This window comes from Polypterus senegalus, chromosome 11 (assembly GCF_016835505.1).
Source record: "Polypterus senegalus isolate Bchr_013 chromosome 11, ASM1683550v1, whole genome shotgun sequence".
NCBI classification, from domain to species: Eukaryota; Metazoa; Chordata; class Cladistia; order Polypteriformes; family Polypteridae; genus Polypterus; species Polypterus senegalus.
Window position 1 is genome coordinate 77,282,181 of NC_053164.1, and position 18,884 is coordinate 77,301,064.

General features: G+C 36.4%; 1 protein-coding gene across 1 annotated transcript in view; it reads right to left on the bottom strand.

Moving 5' to 3' along the window:
- The window catches only part of sart1 (spliceosome associated factor 1, recruiter of U4/U6.U5 tri-snRNP), a 28,887-nt gene extending 12,320 nt beyond the window's left edge, over positions 1 to 16,567 (bottom strand). The window contains exons 1-12 of the mRNA XM_039769078.1: positions 16,127 to 16,567; positions 15,527 to 15,581; positions 15,371 to 15,426; positions 14,280 to 14,406; positions 14,081 to 14,186; positions 13,920 to 13,997; positions 13,641 to 13,740; positions 12,143 to 12,285; positions 7,428 to 7,634; positions 6,645 to 6,760; positions 2,303 to 2,427; positions 1,651 to 1,778 (exon numbers count right to left, since the gene is read on the bottom strand). Of these exons, the coding sequence (XP_039625012.1) occupies positions 1,651 to 1,778; positions 2,303 to 2,427; positions 6,645 to 6,760; positions 7,428 to 7,634; positions 12,143 to 12,285; positions 13,641 to 13,740; positions 13,920 to 13,997; positions 14,081 to 14,186; positions 14,280 to 14,406; positions 15,371 to 15,426; positions 15,527 to 15,581; positions 16,127 to 16,382 (1,497 nt within the window). The 5' untranslated portion in view covers positions 16,383 to 16,567. The remainder of the gene's footprint in view (positions 1 to 1,650; positions 1,779 to 2,302; positions 2,428 to 6,644; positions 6,761 to 7,427; positions 7,635 to 12,142; positions 12,286 to 13,640; positions 13,741 to 13,919; positions 13,998 to 14,080; positions 14,187 to 14,279; positions 14,407 to 15,370; positions 15,427 to 15,526; positions 15,582 to 16,126) is intronic.
- Between the last annotated feature and the right edge of the window lie 2,317 nt (positions 16,568 to 18,884).

Genomic DNA, 18,884 nt, shown 5'->3' on the forward strand with positions numbered 1-18,884 from the left:
GCTTCGACTTTCGCGGCTTCACTCTATCACGGATTTTAAATGTAAGCCCATCTAAATATATATCACAGATTTTTCGCTTGTTCGCGGATTTCTGCAGACAGTGGGTCTTTTAACTTATGGTACATGCTTCCTCAGTTTGTTTGCCCTGTTGATTTCATACAAGGGATGCTATTGGCGGATGGCTTAGAAGCTACCCAATCAGAGCATGTATTACATATTAACTAAAACTCCTCAATGCTATAAGATATGCATCCCGAGCGGAGCTTGATTGTTTGCTTGTCTCTGCCTCTCTCTCACCCTCTCTGACATTCTCTGCGCCTGATGGAGGGCTGTGAGCAGAGGTGCTGTTTGCACAGAAGCTGTTTGCCTAGTGGATATGGACGCACCTCTAAGAAATTCCGCTTTATCGCGATGCTTTCGGCATATTTTAAAGCACACGTATTGATTTTTTGATTGTTTGCTTTAATCTCTCTCTCTCGGACGTTCTCTGCGCCTGACGGAGGAGATGTGAGCAGAGAGGCTGTTTGCACAGAGGCTATTTGCTTAGAAGATACTGACGCTTCTGTAAAAAATGCCGCGGCAAACTTAAAAGCACACGTATTGATTTTTTGATTGTTTGCTTTTCTTTGCGAGCGCTCTCTCTCTGTCTCCCTCTGAAATTCTCTGCTCCTGAAGATCAATTTGCATTCTTTTAATTGTGAGAAAGAACTGTCGTCTCTGTCTTGTCATGGAGGACAGTTTAAACTTTTGACTAAAGGGTGTTATTTCATGTCTAGAGGGCTCTAATAATGTTAACAGTGTGGGAAAGTTTATAAGGGCTTAAAATATATAAAAATAACTACACAAACATATGCTTTCTACTTCGCGGATTTTCACCTATCGCGGGTGGGTCTGGAACGCAACCCCTGCGATCGAGGAGGGATTACTGTAATCCATATACAAGAGTGATTTTTATGTGACCTTTACTATAATTCCTCACTGGTAGAAACAAATGAGGGGCAAATGAGAAAAATGAATGAGAGCCAACTATGCTTCGTTTGGAAACACTCTAGCACTTAGGTTGTCAAAACACACCCTTTGCAGGAATACAGTATTTGCATTTATCTTTCCCTCTATTTTCTATCCATAAAGTCAATTTTCATGACTCTTTCATCCATAATTGGTGTCTGCACTGGTGAAACAATAACAATAATGGAAATATCTTCTGCAGTTTATTAGTATGTGTACAAAAATGTACATGTTATTTAAAAAAAATAATCTCACATGTACCCCTCCCATCCATAAGTCTTAAAATTGGTATTTCATGGATCTTTAACAGAAACACTAGTTTAGTATTGTGTACCTGAATAAAAACAGGAGATTAATATCACAAATTAAATTTTAAACATGATCTGTTAGAACAGCATACACAATTCCTTGTAATGACCCTTTAAATGAATTTTCCCAAGCAGTACATTGTAACTATGGGGCTCAAATAAAATAAACTTTTATGAAGTAAACAAATATGGCTACTGAACAACAGAAATGAACAGCACAAAAACATCATCTTTTATGTTCACCAACAAAAGGCAATTTATTAATGTGTCCCCTATACTATTGGCAGTTAACATACAATGCACAGGGGGAAACGCAGCAGAACATGAAACACACCTTCTCTGCAGAGTCTTTCAACATCCGCTTCTGTTGGAGCTTTCTTTGTTTCTCAAGCTGTTTTTCTAGCTCAGCCTCAGCTTCATCTTCCTCAGTAATGACAAATGTTTCAGGAACTTCAAAAGTCTCTGCAATGGACAACCAAAAGGAGAAAAACTAAATATGATGTAAAACTTTTAAAATCTCATTCATTCAAATAGCAAACCGTAAAAAAAAATGTCACAGTGAATTTTTTTTTAATAATAATAAGTTGCATTTATTGAGTGCTTTTCACAAACCCAAGTTCGCTTTACATACAGAGTTAAAAAAAAAAAAAGAGGAAAGTTTTCAGTTGAGATTTAAAACTGCAGAAAGAGGAGCAAACTCGGAGAGACTGAGGAAGAGAGTTCCAGAGTTGAGGGGCTATAGCATTGAAGGACCTGCCTCCCAGGGTGGAGAGTTTGGTGCGTGGGACAGTAAGGAGTAAGCAATTAAACAAATTGCTACAGGTTTTCAGGACATTGGTCCTAAAACAAAATTAAATACTTGAAAAAATTAATTAATAAATCAATTTAGAAATATTTAATTCTTGTAAATGTCTTATACTTTTGGGTTATTATTCCATCTAACTAACAGGACATAATGATGCTCAGGATTAAAACCAAAAACTGACCGTCATCACTTATGTCCATGTTCTCAACTCTAGTATCATCAGACTTCTGTAGGACATCTTCCGAGTCATCTTCCTCTAGTTTCTCATCTTCAGAGTCCCGTCGTCGTCGTCCACGACCTCGAGATCTTTTTAAAATATTAAACATAGTTATTTTGTTACGTACTCTCTTCAAAGCTTTTTTTATTCCTTAACTGTTTAAAAGGAGGTTTTCAGTATCAACAATCTTTCTTTAGCCAACTTCATTTATCACATTTTAAATCAAATGCTTACTGCACTTACAGTATCTGTACACTTACCATTGTATTCATGACATAAGTTTTCTGTACCCTACTAATATCAAAAAAATTTAGTTTTGCTATACTGATTGCATGCAAAAGTACATCTTAGCAAGTCTTTTGTGGACACAGCAAATGCTGACTATAGCCCTAATTTAATTATGTAAAGGAGATGACTAGCTTACTGCTGAATGTAACTAGAATATCGGTGACTAGAAATCTGAATAATTTTAATGCAGACTAGCATGTCCTCTCGTCAGAGACTCCATTTTATCTTCAAAGTATGTGTTCAGTTTGTCTGTTAACATGGCAGCCATTTAATGAGTTAATGAGACACTGACACGTACAACTTGATTATTTCTCTATTTATTTGATTTAGACATTTTGAAAGTGAAAATTACCACTGAATGTGGAGCATAAGCAGTAAGCAGATAAAACATAACTTACCAAAATATCTCCTAATGTCCATCACTAAGTGACAAACTCTAAAAAAAGGCAGTGAACATACTTGTACATCGTAGACATGCACTTTCAGTCTAAGAAGCTCAACAGATGATGCTGGAGAAAAGACAACCAGTGTAGCATATGACCAAATACTTGAAGTATGTGTTGCATCAGCTAAATCCCAAGGGCCCCCCTTCTCAGATGTGAACCAATCAGATCATCCAATGTAAAAAAAAAAAAAAACAAAACCTAATAATCCATCCATCCATTATCCAACCCGCTATATCCCAACTACAGGGCCACGGGGGTCTGCTGGAGCCAATCCCAGCCAACACAAGGCGCAAGGCAGGAAACAAACCCCGGGCAGGGTGCTAGCCCACCGCAGGGCACACACACACACACACCAAGCACACACACTAGGGCCAATTTAGAATCGCCAATGCACCTAACCTGCATGTCTTTGGACTGTGGGAGGAAACCGGAGTACCCGGAGGAAACCCACACAGATACAGGGAGAACATGCAAACTCCATGCAAACTCCATGCAGGGAGGACCTGGGAAGCGAACTAAACTGTTAATTGGTTTACCCAAAACAGTGGAGTTTTAATGCTAATTTTAAGTTATGTCTATATTGTAGTAAATATTATATACATTGTGTAAGTACAGACAATGTTGTAAAGACATTTTCTACATTATGTCAATTAGGGTTGTAAAATTAGCCAACAAATAAGGTTCCAATATTAAAAATAACTAAATATACAAACTTTGATTGATGATTCTGCATTATATATGTATGTTTGTAGGTGCTTTTTTTTAAAAAATAGTTTATTATTACAGTAATTGCCACAAAGCAAGAACAAACACCAACAGCAAAAAAAAAAATTCCTAGTGGAACTCAGGCAACTGTTATTGAAATACTTCACAATACACTTGCAGCACAGGAACACCTACTCAGTACTACAAGACTCAAGTAACACTATCATAAGAACTTAATGATTTGAAGAAAAAAAAAAACTAACAATCAAGTAGTGAAGTGCAGTGCAGTGCCAGCACGTGTGGCATACAAGGGTTAAAGATACTTTTCATGGCTGCTTCAATGACTCACTGCCTTGACATGGATCATGAGAAATATGCATCAGTTAATAAGACTGGAACAGGGTGAGAATAGCAAGTGAAGTAAAACAGCAGACACAAGGCAGGCATGTTGAAAGCTGACTTGTTTTATTATTTTGGAGATGTCAAATGGGCAACTGCAGGGTATATGGCATTCAGAATAAAAAATGTAGGCACCTGTGGACTCACTCAGAAAAGCGGGACCTATGTGGCTTATGGAAACATCATGGTACCAAATTAGAGTTCGCACAATTAGTCTTTTTTTTTTTTCTCGGTTACATAACCAGCAATATTTTAATACAGATGGCCTGAATATTTTTAATTATACCTCACTGTTTTAGGCATATGTTAACTGGCAAACACGTAAGACACAAACCTAATGGGAAGAACTTAATTTAAGTATTAAAAAGTAGTCAGGGATCTCCGGTTTTAAAGTGAAAAGGATGAAAAGAACAGAATCAGATGAAAAATGATGCCTTCAGTGCACGCGTAAAGGCAGAGTGAGAGAAAGACAAAGAAAGAAGAAAAGGCATTGCTGTGTCCTGCTTATTTGTACTTGTGTTTGTTCTGTGGGAAATGATTGGGAAGAGTTTCCCACCTAATAAACCTTTGTGTGTTGCTGGACTTGTGCCTGTGCCAGGGTTGGGGAGCTGGAGCACCCCCTTTAAGCCACACCATGAATCTGTTAAATCTGACCACAGATTTCTCAAAGGTATACTGTACTCTTCCCCAGTAGTGATGTTGACTAGAGTTTTGCTTTCCACTAAAAGTTTTTAGATCTGTCCAACAGGACATGCCATTCAGTGTCATTAGAACTTCATTTTTAGCTTTTTTTTTTTTCCCCAAAGAATCGTATGTATTTTAAGTTTACCTCCCTGATGTTACCAAAACATTCTATTCTGCTGTGAAGACAGAAGTTGAGGTAAGATAGTTCTACTCACTAATCAATAATGACCTATAAACATACAGTATGAGCCTATGCTTGGTATCTGAAGTATAATGTTAATGGATTTTTAACAGATATTTACAAACAATCAAACTGAGATTGAATTTTGCTGTGCATTCAACCTAACGTTTGTGTCCATGTATGTAAATAATAATATATGGTTTTAAGCATAGGTATAGTTTATAGTAGTAAAGTTGTGAAAGTATAATGAGCATGAATAATACTACACATAAATAAATTAAACAGAATACAGTACTGCAAATGGCATTAAAAACTAAGTACATTATACAGCTCTTCATATTACTCCATACAGACAACTTGGACTGGAGTTTTGTGCAGCAAAGGTTGAATTACATTATTTAAACAAATGACAAGCTCAAAAAAACAGAACTATTTGCTACATTCTGCCAAATTATTGTTCTAATATCTAAATGGCGAGTTAATTTTTAGTTGAATTCTTTGCACCTTAATAGTGTAAATATTCTAGACGAAAAACAATTGACTATTCAGTTTTTCCAGGACATTGTAGTCATTAGTGCTGCTGCTTCACAATGACTGGGACTTGAATTAAAATCCTAAGCAGGTCACCATCTGTGCACAGACTGCACTTAGCTTAAGGCAAATAATGAAAATCTAAAATACAGGATTATTGAGGGAAAGGGGTAGATATATACACCTATTTGACATTCCAGAAGTTGCCGAACAACTGTGATTGAACTGCAAATCAAGTTAACATCTACTGTGATATTAGCATTAAAGCATTGTGACTGTGCCATTTGAGCTCTGAATACAAGTTTTCAGTGCCTCTCCTTCAGTGGTGAAATCTAATATGTATAAAGGGAGTCACCATTAGTCCTCTCAGCAAAAGGCTTCAAGTATGCACCCTACAAGTCCAAGTAGCTACATGGCTGGCTTTTTACCTAAAATACAAACTATAACAGTCATTCAGAAAAAACACAATTTATGCATATTTAATATATTGAAAAAAAAAAAAAAACCATATGCAAACAAATAAAGCTTATCCTCTAAGTTTGACCTATTCTTTGCTAAACAACCCATTGGAAATATAAAATGGTCCATTACTTTTTTATTTCACTGAAAAATTCAAGTGATTTTATTTAACACTCGGCTACGAGATGGTAAAATTATTATATGTACCTACTTTACAGGGGTGACAGAGTGTGGAGTGGATAAAAGTAACAGCAATAGGCTGCTGCCATCTGTTGGACAGAGCATTGCTGGAATATCTGGATCAGCCAGAGATTCCAGTTAGCCCCAGAGAGGCATTAGCCTTTGCCGTTTTCTTACATCTTGGTTTTACTGCTTTCACGTTTTTCTACTTGTTAACTATACCTTTGTTAACTACCAATGATAATTAAATAATCTTTTTTTCTGTTACCTGGACCTTGTTTTGGACAATAACAGGCATGGTCTGATCTGTAGTGCCCCATGATGCCACACTGACATAAAGGAATATATGGCAATTCCTGTAATAATGTATTTGTTTTGGCAAGAAAACATCATAACATTGTTAAAACCACAGTTCCAAAACTACTGTACCAACCTGGAGCCAAAGTCATGTCGCTGTTCTTCTCCAAGAGGAAGGAGATCTTCAGCTTTTAATGGCTTTTCTTTCTTGCGTATTTTCTTAACTCGCCGTTTGGTCTTTTTAAATGAAACCTAATTTGAAAAAGCAATACAATAGCAGTTTGTTTTTCCTTATAAACAGATTTCAAACATAAGAAAATTTTAACTCCAGCATGCAAGGAACCTTTCATCTCCACATAATTTGTAAATCAGGAATCATTAGGAGATCAATTAGCAAGGATAGAATGTGAATTTGAAACAAAACCCAGAAAACCTAAAAAAATGCTTTTGCACACAGGGAACCCACTAGATAAGCAAGCCATGGTACAAAAATGTGAATAACGGTTTTCATAAAAAAATAACAAAATCAATAAGAGCTGTTTTTGAAAAAAAATAAAAACAAAATATTTAATATTATATTAATAAACTATTGACGCTTAAATGAAACAAACAAATGCAGCATTTACTTATAGAAAATAAATAAAATCATGATATGAATAGCATTAAACCATTTATCAAATTTCAAAACCTACTTGATCTATCCAGGGCTACAGGACCGGATCCACTATATAAGGTTGAATTCTACAAGGATAGGATGGTCTACTACACAGTCCACAATGCATTAAACAGTTAAATACCACACAGTTTATTCCTTTATCAGTTTGGAGCTGCTTACTTCTGTGAACCCAACATAGATGTGAAAATGACAATATTGTTATGGTCATTGTACATAAATGTGATCAAAACTCCAAGAACTCACCATCTCATCAGTCGTGTAGTACTCAGATGCCAATGTCAGACTAGGCATTTCCAGGGTCTGTGCTTGGTTACGGAGAGTATCTTTGATATGCTGCAGCTCCCTTTCCCAGGAAGCATCTGCATGCCCACCATCTTCTAGTCTGAAAGACTTCTTTTTCTCTCCATTAATCTCCTCATCATACTTTGATAACACAGACTTTGGCTTAAACTAAAAACAGAGGAAAAAAAAGATAATTAAAAATATATACATCTTCATGATAAATACTATAATTGCACAGTATTAAAGAGGATTTCTACTTCACATTTTATACTTAATTTATACAGAAGACTGACAATATATATATTTTTTAAACCTGTTAATATAATCTCAAGACAGATTAATTAACACACACATCAGACACAAAGGATTAGATCACCCAAACTAGATGCTAAAGAATAAATGCCCATTTATACTTTACACATCCAAGTCACTGTGATGGTCGACTAGGAAGCATGTGACGAAAAATGCATCCCAAGTAATAGCACTTGGACCCTTGCATCAATGACTGTACAGCTTCAAAATTTTCTTACCATCTACCACACAAGAAGAAATACAATGATACCTGTACCTATACATTTAAAGCACAAAGAAATAGCCAAATGTGCATAAATTCATTGGGGGATACCATCCAGACCCTGGGCAAAGGTCAAAATTTGTACAGGCAGAAAAGAAAATATTTGTGGAATCAATATGTAAAGGTGGGGTCACATGCTAGGGTTGTGTGGTATACTGGTACTGAAAAAGTTCTGAAAACCCCAATTTCTAAACCAGTACAATACCAGCATTTTGTTAACTTCAGTACAGGAAGTAAATGGTACATGTGTCACGTTCTCAGTAGCTTCTAAGTGCAGTCAAAACTTCAGTGGGGACCATATAATTGTTTATTCAGAGACAAAAAATGAAGCTCGAATCACTAGGGGGTCCAAGCCACTCTTCAAATGAGCACCTCAGCCTTTGTTGTACATAAATGTGATCAAAACTCCAAGAACTCCCAATTCAGAATCCTGACCCCTGCCACCCAAATCCCCACTTCAAACATGTAACCTTGTTGGACAGTCCAAAGAGCACACTGCTCTTATCACTTTACAGAGTGCGGTAGGCAAGGAAGTTGCAAGATTGTGTGGCAGAGCAGTGAGGTATATGTCCATGCAGGCTCAGGGAACGAAGCAACTGCGAAATGGGTGCAGGTTGGTGAATTATACATTATTTGGTTCAGAACCATTTCAGTACCGCTGCTGAGGCCGAACAGCTGGTATCAATATCAAAGTAAAAATTGTATTTCCAACCCAACACAGCTGTACACTAAACACTTTTATTATAAACAGACCAAAAGGTGTATCATCTGTATGCAACGGTGGCCACAGGTGCCTGCACCAGAGTATAAATGGGCCTTAAAAAGAAAGAAATTCCTCAATTTTCATCATCTCTAAATAGAACACTGAGCTGTTCCAAGAAAAGTGGGCAAGATGAAACAGCAGATGCCCACAATCATATACCAGCTCCAGCTTGGCAAATCTTCTTATAAGCCCTTTACCTATTATCCAACAGTTTTTCTCCCCTCATGTCCCTGCTGCCTGCTTCAGCTGATCTTTCTGAATTGCTTTACTTTAACCTCATTTCATGCTCTTCAGTTAATCTAAATTTTAATGTTATTCCAATAAAAATCTACAGTGTATGTACTGTACCTTAATGAAAATAAAGTACAGTACATGATGCCAGTCACAGTCCTTTTAAATTATTTTTGATTCGGGTGAATTTGATACAGATGTCAAGCATGCGAGCGTCTGGTATATTACATGGCGTGGGTCTGTCAGAAATATTTATGGGAACAGATCAGGGTTCAATCAACCTTTAATTCAGTTTCCATTTTCCTAGAAATGAGGAAAACTCCTTGGAGGACTACTGATGTCACATCCTATCCCGATTTAGCCAACCACCTATTTCACTTCCTCTGGTACAAAGCACCGTTTCATAGGAAGACCTGTGTCATACTTGACGAGAACTCACATTGTAAGAAATTCTTTTTTCTTAAATGGCTGTGAAGAACCATTAAATAGCTAGGAAAGGTTTTTCTCAGATTTTACTTTTTGATCTTTGTTTAACCGCTGAACATTACATGAGGTTACCTGTGGTACCACAAACCTTTGTTTCTGTGTCTCTCATTTTACACCGTGTTGTCTATATCTATCTATATATCTATCTATCTATATATATACACACACACACAGTAATCCCTCGCTATATCGCGCTTCGACTTTCGCGGCTTCACTCTATCGCGGATTTTATATTAAAGCATAATTAAATATATAACGCGGATTTTTCGCTGCTTCGCGGGTTCTGTGGACAATGTGTCTTTTTTCTTCCTGTACATGCTTCCTCAGTTGGTTTGCCCAGTTGATTTCATACAAGGGACGCTATTGGCGTATGACTGAGAAGCTAACCAATCAGAGCACGCAGTTAAGTTCCTGCGTGCTGAATGCAGTTAACCAGGAAGTCTCGTCTCGCTCATTCAGCATCAACGTGTTTCACTGTGTAAAGAGTTGTGCTCTTTTATGTTTATCTTTGTGCATAGTCAAGCCCTTCATTATGGCTCCAAAACGATCTGCTACTGCTTCAGGGGCCGTGCCCAAGCGCAAACAGAAGATGTTAACGATTGCCAAAAAGGTAAATGTTTTGGATTTGTTGAAGGCTACGATTCTTTTTATTTAAAAAGTAGGAAAGGAATATAAGATCTACAGCCGCAGTGTCCTTTTAACCAGGGTGCAAAACAAGTTGTAAGTGGATGCAAGGCAGTAGTCTGGATGGAATCTGCTTTAGGGATTTGGATTGAAGACTGCCAGAAGAAGAACAACGGCAGTGCTACACAATTGCCTGAAGTGGCTCCTTTGGAAGAGCTGTAACACTCTCCTTTGTTGTGCAGTAAAATTAAACTCATTTTTATCGGACAAGTCATCGTGTCATTGTTGGTGAGTAACCATAATTAATTTTCTACTTACAGTACTTAGTATACAGTAAATGTGTGTACAGTGACACTAAACGTACGTACATGTACTATTTTTCTTGCATTGTACGTATTTATTGCTGGTGGCCTGTCTATCGTAATGGCTGTAATATATGTGATATCGGAGACACTCAATATCTTTAAATTAATATTTAGGTTTTACTGTATATAAAACAGTGTGTTTTTATACATAATTTCAATTAATCTTACCTAATATCTAAGAGAATACAAAGGGATTATGCTGTATAACTCTGCGGGGAATATTTATGAACAGTGTGGGAGAGTTTCTAAAGGCTTAAAATATATAAAAATAACCATACAAACATATGGTTTCTACTTGATTTTCACCTTTCGGGGGTCTGGAACAACCCCGATCGAGGAGGATTACTGTATATCTATCTCTCTCTATATCTATATATATATATATATATATATATATATATATATATATATAGATATAGATATAGATATATAGATATATATAGATATATATATATATATATATAGATATATAGATATATATATATATATATATAGATATATAGATATATATATATATATATAGATATATAGATATATAGATATATAGATATATATATATATATATAGATATATATATATTTTTTTTTTTATTACTAACCCAGGTGAGAAATTTTATTAAAAATGATATGAAGCCAGTATCTCCACAATGAAGGCATGGCTCAAAACTTGCCCTACTAAAGTTAATCTTAACAATTTTAGTTTATGAATATGTGCTCTGCCAAAGTACCATGAAATGTACTACTGTATATCATCCTCAAGTGACCAACACACTTAATCCTTCTATATAAAAGCGGTCAGGACTGTCCTTTCGTCCCGTGAGTGCTACGCAGGCGCGGAGTTTTACACACACCCCGTCCATTTTGCAATGCACGAAGGGATTTATAGTTTCGTTTTTCCAGGTAAAAGATGATTTTCTGCTCCAGACTGTGCGATATCTTCTTCTTCTTCTTTCTTACTATATAAAGGCGGTCGGGATTGTCCTTCCGTCCCGTGAGTGGAAAGCGTAGCGGTATTCCACTTATCACAGACTTACTACTTGCAGCTTGCGGAACGAAGCGACATGATGTGAGCAGAGTTCTGGTGCTCCCATCGTTCCCTTGCTTTTGTGCACCATGCGCTGGAAAAATAGACAAAATTATGTCTCTGGAAATAAATGTTGATGGAGTACAAATGCCTCACCGCGTAGTACATATCAGGGGGGTTCAAAAGGGCGACCTCAATATAGAAAAAAAAGTTTAAATTTCATCACAAAAATAACAGAAACTACGAGTATTTAAGTAATAACGCTCAAATGCAATATAACCAAATTAATGAGTTTGTATAAAATATTACATTGATCTACATATTGAATTGCCTTAAGAAGTGGTCAACTTAAAAGGCGGGTCAGCCTAGTTAGAAATAAAACTCTACAGGTCTCCTATTCATGCAAAAACTAAGCACTCTGGGATGACAGACCATGGGCAGAGTTCAAACACCAATTTGTTTACAGTATTTGTATAAACAAATCTTTCAGTTTATGAATATCTTCAAATTTGGCTGCAGTTATGCCGGAAACATCTTAGAGGCTATTACGTAATTTGTTTTCTGTGTCTTAACTTTAAAAATAAAAAAAAGGAAAAACACAGTTACTTACAACAGCTAGATCGTCTACACTTTCTTCCTCATCATATGCTTTATAATTTGGGTTTTTCTTCTTCAATTCAACATTTTTCTCTGCCTTCTCTTTGTCCACGAGGTTCACATTAACAAGAACATCATCATCTTCTTCTAGGACTCCTGGGAGGATTATAAAAACTGCAAATAAGTTTTTAAGTAGCAAGGCAATATTGCATACTTTGACATGCTATATACTGTATATTTGGCCTTAGGGAGTTTTCAATAAATTCCACATTTAGATAACAATTACAAATGTAAACATATGTAGAAGATCAACAAATGATTCCAATGTAATCATGGACAGTTACATGGGCATTATATAATGGCCACGAAAACCATGCACTGACTTTTCCTGAGGACTGTGCATTTTTCACCATATATACATAAAATAATTTGAGTTTTTGTACTTCCCTACTCCATTACCAAGTAACTTACTCTTTACTGGCCACGCCCCATGGCTCCACCCATGCAGAAGTGAAAAAGGACAGTGAGGAGGGCCCTGCCCGGCTCCCCACTCCTGACATCACTCTTCCCTTCTCCCCTTGGCCCGCAGCCTCTGTCTCAGATTAGTGAAGATATATTGCTCCTGCAAGCGAACTATGATTTTTAGCGCGATGAGAGAAGTGGCAAAATCAATCAGAATGTCCAAAGTCTATGCGGAGACTGCATCCTTCCCATTTCCATGGGAGATTTCTCCGACTACTCTGGTTTCCTTCCATACTGCCAAGTCAAATATGTTAATTTGTGTCTAAGTTGGCCAAGCATAGCTTATCGAGGGTGGGTGTAAAGTGTTTCCAGTGATGAAATGGTACCCCACCGAAGGTTGATTCCTGGCGGATGGTACACGAAAAATCTTTCACTCATCATAACCATGAAATGCACAAATTAAATTGATTAAAAAGAAGAATGAATACATAACTTAGATTTCAGATTGTAGTATATTATGCATAATTGAGAAAATGTGAAGATTATTTCCACAAACATCAACTACAGTTAAATAACATGAACATGGCAAAATCAAGCTTAAATTACAGGGTAGCCTCCAAGAATAATAAGACTTTGGAAAGGAGACACAGTCAATATCTGAAGACTAACTAGTTACCATGCCCCCTTCGAGATTGATACTACATTCCATTATGAAATGTGTTGTTAAGAAATGGAAGAAACAAACATAGGAAGAGGGTCTATGGACAAGTCCAAACAGATTTGTTTCAGAAGATAAATGGGAAATAGGTTTTTATGAATTGAAGTAATAATATCCCGAGTGCATATTGAGAGAAAAAAAAAAGCCATTATGAAATAAAATTTCAAATTACAATATCCATTATGTATTACAGAAATTATACATAAATGGGTTTTTACCAATATATTAATTTGTTGGCACTAAGGCTCTGTAAGTGATACCCCTATTGATTGAGATCAATCATTTATACAATTTTCTAATAATACATCTATAAAGAAATGTGGTAGTTTACCTTGGTCTTTAAGTGTCAAAATCATAGTTTGCCCTTCTTGAAAAGAGTCAATTTTATGTTGGACAGTCAAACCCTTCAAATCTTTTGATGTGTAAGCCTCCTTCAAGTAAAAAAGAAAAACAAAAGAGCAACAACAGGTTTAGTTTAGAAAATATTTATAAATCATAAAATAAGATTTTTATTATAAAATACAAGTACTAAGCATTCAGGCTTTATTTTAATTTTAATTACTACAAACTCATAAAGAGGTCTACAAGGCTTTTCACACAAATGCCTCACCTTTTCTTTCTGGCCAAACTCCTCTGCAACCAAATTACTGATTCCAAATTCCTCGTCCATTTCCTCCAGCATTTTGGCCTAAAACAAAAACAAAACTCCTATTACATAAACGTATTCTTTTCTTGATAAAATAAAATGTTAGAGGACAATTCAAATGTTACCCGTTTCTCTGCAAGCTCTCTTTCTTTGGCCAACTTACGACTCCTTTCCACCCAGGCTACAGTGTCATCGAGCCATGAATCCTCCTCTGCCAGGGTCTTCACTTTTCTGTTCAAAATACACAATGTTACCGTGGCACCTGACACTGAATTCTTTTAAAAGCAAAGTGTTTATAGTAAAACTATACTTCAGAAAATATACCCAAGTTTTTGGTTAAGAAGGCGTTTCTCCTTCAGGGCGGCCAACTTTTCACGCAGTTCTTCTTGCTGCTTGAGGTAAACTGGGTTAATCAGCTCTGCCATAACAGGCTCTTCCTTGGTACCAGTCTCTGTAGCAAATAAATAAATATTTTGGACATGAGCACCAGTAGGTATTACGCCCCAGAAACCAAGTTACCCAAACTATTCTATAACATTTCAGTAATTATTTACCGCTCTGACACTTATTTTATGATAAGAAAGATCAGCAATTGACGAGAAGAATTCATAATTAATTGCAGAATTACAGTATTTGAGGGCTCCTCTAGAGTGCTTCTTTCTTGGGCCCAATTTGGCTCAAAAACTAATTAGCACATCGTCATCGCATAACAGGCTTAATTTTTGACTTTGGTATTTTTCCGCCCAGCCATTTTAGCTCAAGACCATCCTCAAGAAACTGTGACACACACCCATCATTGAGATGTTGAGGATTTCAGTATCAGGAGACCTTCAAAATGTCAAGATCGGATCAAAAACCAGAGATCTAAAATTTTTGACAAATCTACACCTTTCAGTTACGGTGGGGGAAAGAGTGCACAGCAACAAACTACTCAATCCAAATTATAATTTAAGTAATACTGTACAATTTTAGTGAAGTTTGAGATACAAAATATAAAGTGACATAAAACTTTGTTGAAGATTAACTGTAAAATTACAATGAAACCTGGAATTTGTTTTCTTTTCTGTCACATTTTTGAAATCATGAATAAATACTTTGCTGCTGCATTTTCGATCCTCTCCACATAAAAATGGAATGACAGAGAGTATGCGATACCTCCTCCAATTTCAACAATGATCTGTTCAATTTTTTCTTCTCACAATCTCTTACATACAGTATATAGTTAGAACATTTACTTAAACAGCCATTAATCTGATTTTAATAAAAATGATTTAATTCACTTTGCAACCCTAAACATTTTGTTCCTCAGATGACAGCACATCGTGATCCTCGAGTAATTAAACAACACTGATTTCACATTCAAAAATGTAATGTTTACTGCTGCAAAATCAAACATATTTAACAGTTTGTCTTACCCTTTTTGGACTCATTTAATTCCAGTGGTTTTAATCCCAGCTTTGCTCTTAACTTACTGTAAATAAAAGAATGAATAAATATACAGATATACATTTAATCACTCAAGTGTAACTTCAATGTAAATGAAAAAGTAATAATTTAACCCGAATACTCACTTTGTTTCTTCAATGCTGAGTGATGCATCTCCAGATGCTGACTTGGGGGCAGTGGCTAAATAAACAGAAAAAGAAACGTTTTTAGTTTCACACCGTCTGCCAGTTAATCGTTTTTCACTTGGAGAATAAAAAAAGTAAAACACACCACCTGTGTGTGTGTGTGTGTGTGTGTGTATATATATATATATATATACATATATATTTGGGAGTCAACGCCTGCCAAGCAGTTAAATATTTACAAAAATATCAATGTCATTTCAATTTTCCCCCAAGGGGTGAACAGGGGCAGGGTCACGTAGTGAGTCGAACACATTTTTAATTTAACTGATTCTAACACATTTAAATTTCTATGTCTAATGCTTTAGCCGTAGCCTAGATGCGTAGCGCAGAAATAATCAATCTTTATCTATAATAACGCCAACAAAAAAAAATGTAACAAGAAGCAAAATATATACATATACACATGGAACTAAAGCATCAAGTTTTAATAATATGACTTATACTTAATTCTGTTCTCACTCTGGCCGTTGGAACTGAAATTGTATTTTAGGCGAATGCTGTATGCATAAAATAATAAACCCAACCCGAAGGCCGACTTACCCGCTTCATAAGCTTCATCCACCTTTTCCTTTTTGATTTTAGGCTCTGTTCCTCGTTCTGTTCGACTCTTGCCATCTTTCTCGCCTCCCCTGGTGCGCTCTCTGGATCTAGATCTTTTTTTTCTTTCCCTCTCCTTGCCGTCTTTCTCCTTATCCTTTTCTCGCTCTTTCTCCTTGTGTTTATGCTTCTTGTGCTCCCTGTCTCGTTCCCGATCCCGTTCGCGGTCCTTTTCCTTGTGTTTTTTAGAGGACCCCATCGCCTTTTTTCGAAAGTGTACACACAAGGTGCACTACCTCTACGTTTACACGAGGACAGACGCCAGATTGATTAAAGAAAGCTCGACACAGTAGATGGAAATACCCGAAAACTTCACAATTGTCACCTCAACTCTACTACAGACTATAATCAGTTTGCACAAGGGTAGCAGAAACAACCGTTTCCGGGGCGCACATGAAGTCCGTCAAAATAAGAGTCTCACTCTCCGAGAGGTTTAGGATTCCTGTGTTCGTATCTATATGCTCCCAACAGAGGCCGTAGGTAGTGCGAGCTGCAGTTGCGCCATTCTCATGTAATCTACTTAAAGGAAAAAACAAACCCTGATTATTGTTGCGGATTAACTGTTCATTGCGTCTCAGTTTGTTAGTCACTACTACAAAAATATAAGTAACTTATATTAATTATAAAGGTTTACTAGCCTTCCTCTATTATGTTTCTCTTCTTGGTATTCTGATTTGATATTTAGTGCTACTGTTGTACTGCTAAGCCGTTCTTCTGCCCATAAAAAAGTAATCTCAGATAATAGAAGCCTTAGAATTGTTCCATAGAAAGGTTGTTTCATTAGATTGGATGGCTCAGCGCAGACTCTGTTATAGAATGTCCAGGATGGTGTGCGGTGTTCAGGACCGCAACTGTGTCTATCTGTATTTATCTTTTTCTGTTACAATTGTGCTTGAACGTTTGTGAACCCTTTAGAATTTTCTGTATTTCTGCATTAATATGACCTAAAACATCATCATATTTTCACTCAAGGCCTAAAAGTAGATAAAGAGAAACCAGTTAAACAAATGAGACAAAATATTATACTTGGTCATTTATTTATTGAGGAAAAATGATCGAATATTACATATTTGTGAGTGGCAAAAGTATGTGAACCTCTAGGAGAATACTAAACAACAATGGTGTGCATGGCAGGATTGCAAGGAGAAAGCCACGCTCTTCAAAAAAACAGTGTTGCTCATCTGCAGTTTGCTAAAGATCATGTGGACAAACCAGAAGGCTATTGGAAGAATGTTTTGTGGACGGATGAGATCAAAATAGAACTTTTCGGTTTAAATGAAAAACGTTATGTTTGGAGAAAGGAAAACACTGCATTCCAGCATAAGAATCTTATCTCATCTGTGAAACATGGTGGTGGTAGTATCATGGTTTGGGCCTGTTCTGCTGCATCTGGGCCAGGACAGCTTGCCTTCATTGATGGAACAATGAATTCTGAATTATATCAGAGAATTCTAAAGGAAAATGTCAGGACATCTGTCCATGAACTGAATCTCAAGAGAAGGTGGGTCATGCAGCAAGACAACGACCCTAAGCACACAAGTAGTTCCACCAAAGAATGGTTAAAGAAGAATAAAGTTAATGTTTTGGAATGTCCAAGTCAAAGTCCTGACCTTAATCCAATTGAAATGTTGTGGAAGGACCTGAAGCGAGCAGTTAATGTGAGGAAACCGACCAACATCCCAGAGTTGAAGCTGTTCTGTATGGAGGAATGGGCTAAAATTCCTCCAAGCCGGTGTGTAGGAATGATCAAAAGTTACCGGAAACGTTTAGTTGCAGTTATTGCTGCAAAGGGGGAATCGCACCAGATACTCAAAGCAAAGGTTCACATACTTTTGCCACTCACAAATACATAATATTTGATCGTGTTCTTTAATAAATAAATGACCAAGTATAATATTTTTGTCTCATTTGTTTAATTGGTTTCTCATTATCTACTTTTAGGACTTAAGTGAAAATCTGATGATGGTTTAGGTCATATTTATGCAGAAATACAGAAAATTCTAAAGTGTTCACAACTTTCAAGCACAACAGTATGTTAGGTTGTGGGTTATTTTCTCTAGGGATATTGCTGACTGAAGTCCTTGTTTTCCTCTCCTCCATTGTCAACTGGCAATAGTTGGACAATTAATTGATGGACAGATATTATCTTCCTTTTATGTTAATCTGTTTCTACTTTGTGTTTAGTGTATTTAAAAAAAACTTTCTTTATGTGTACTTATTACATCAGTAGTAATTTCTAAAGTTTGTATGCGTATCAACCTGTGAACTCACTAGAGAGTATTGTGCAAAAGTAAACTGAATATTCTGAATTCCTGTTACAGAAAAAAAAAATAAATCACAGTTTCTTGATAGGAATATGCCATTATCATAGGAGCCATTCTTGATGGTACTGAGTTGGAAAAGTAGCCCAGATGTAAAGTGTGCATTTAGCATCTGTGAGGTCTTGGGTTTGATCCCCAGCTTCTCCACTGTCAGTTTTACTGTAGTTTCTGACTGTTGGGTGCCTTGTGCTTTTTAGGAGAAGTGCATTTAGATCAAATTATTCAAAAACCCCTTCTGCCATGCAGTTTAAGTGGCCATCAAAATGCATGGCTGAAAAATGCTATGGGCACCTCAATTAAGTAAAAGAAATATTTTAAATGTGATTAATACAATACTTTAACATCTAAATTTATCCTAAATAAGTTAAATATACAAGGTG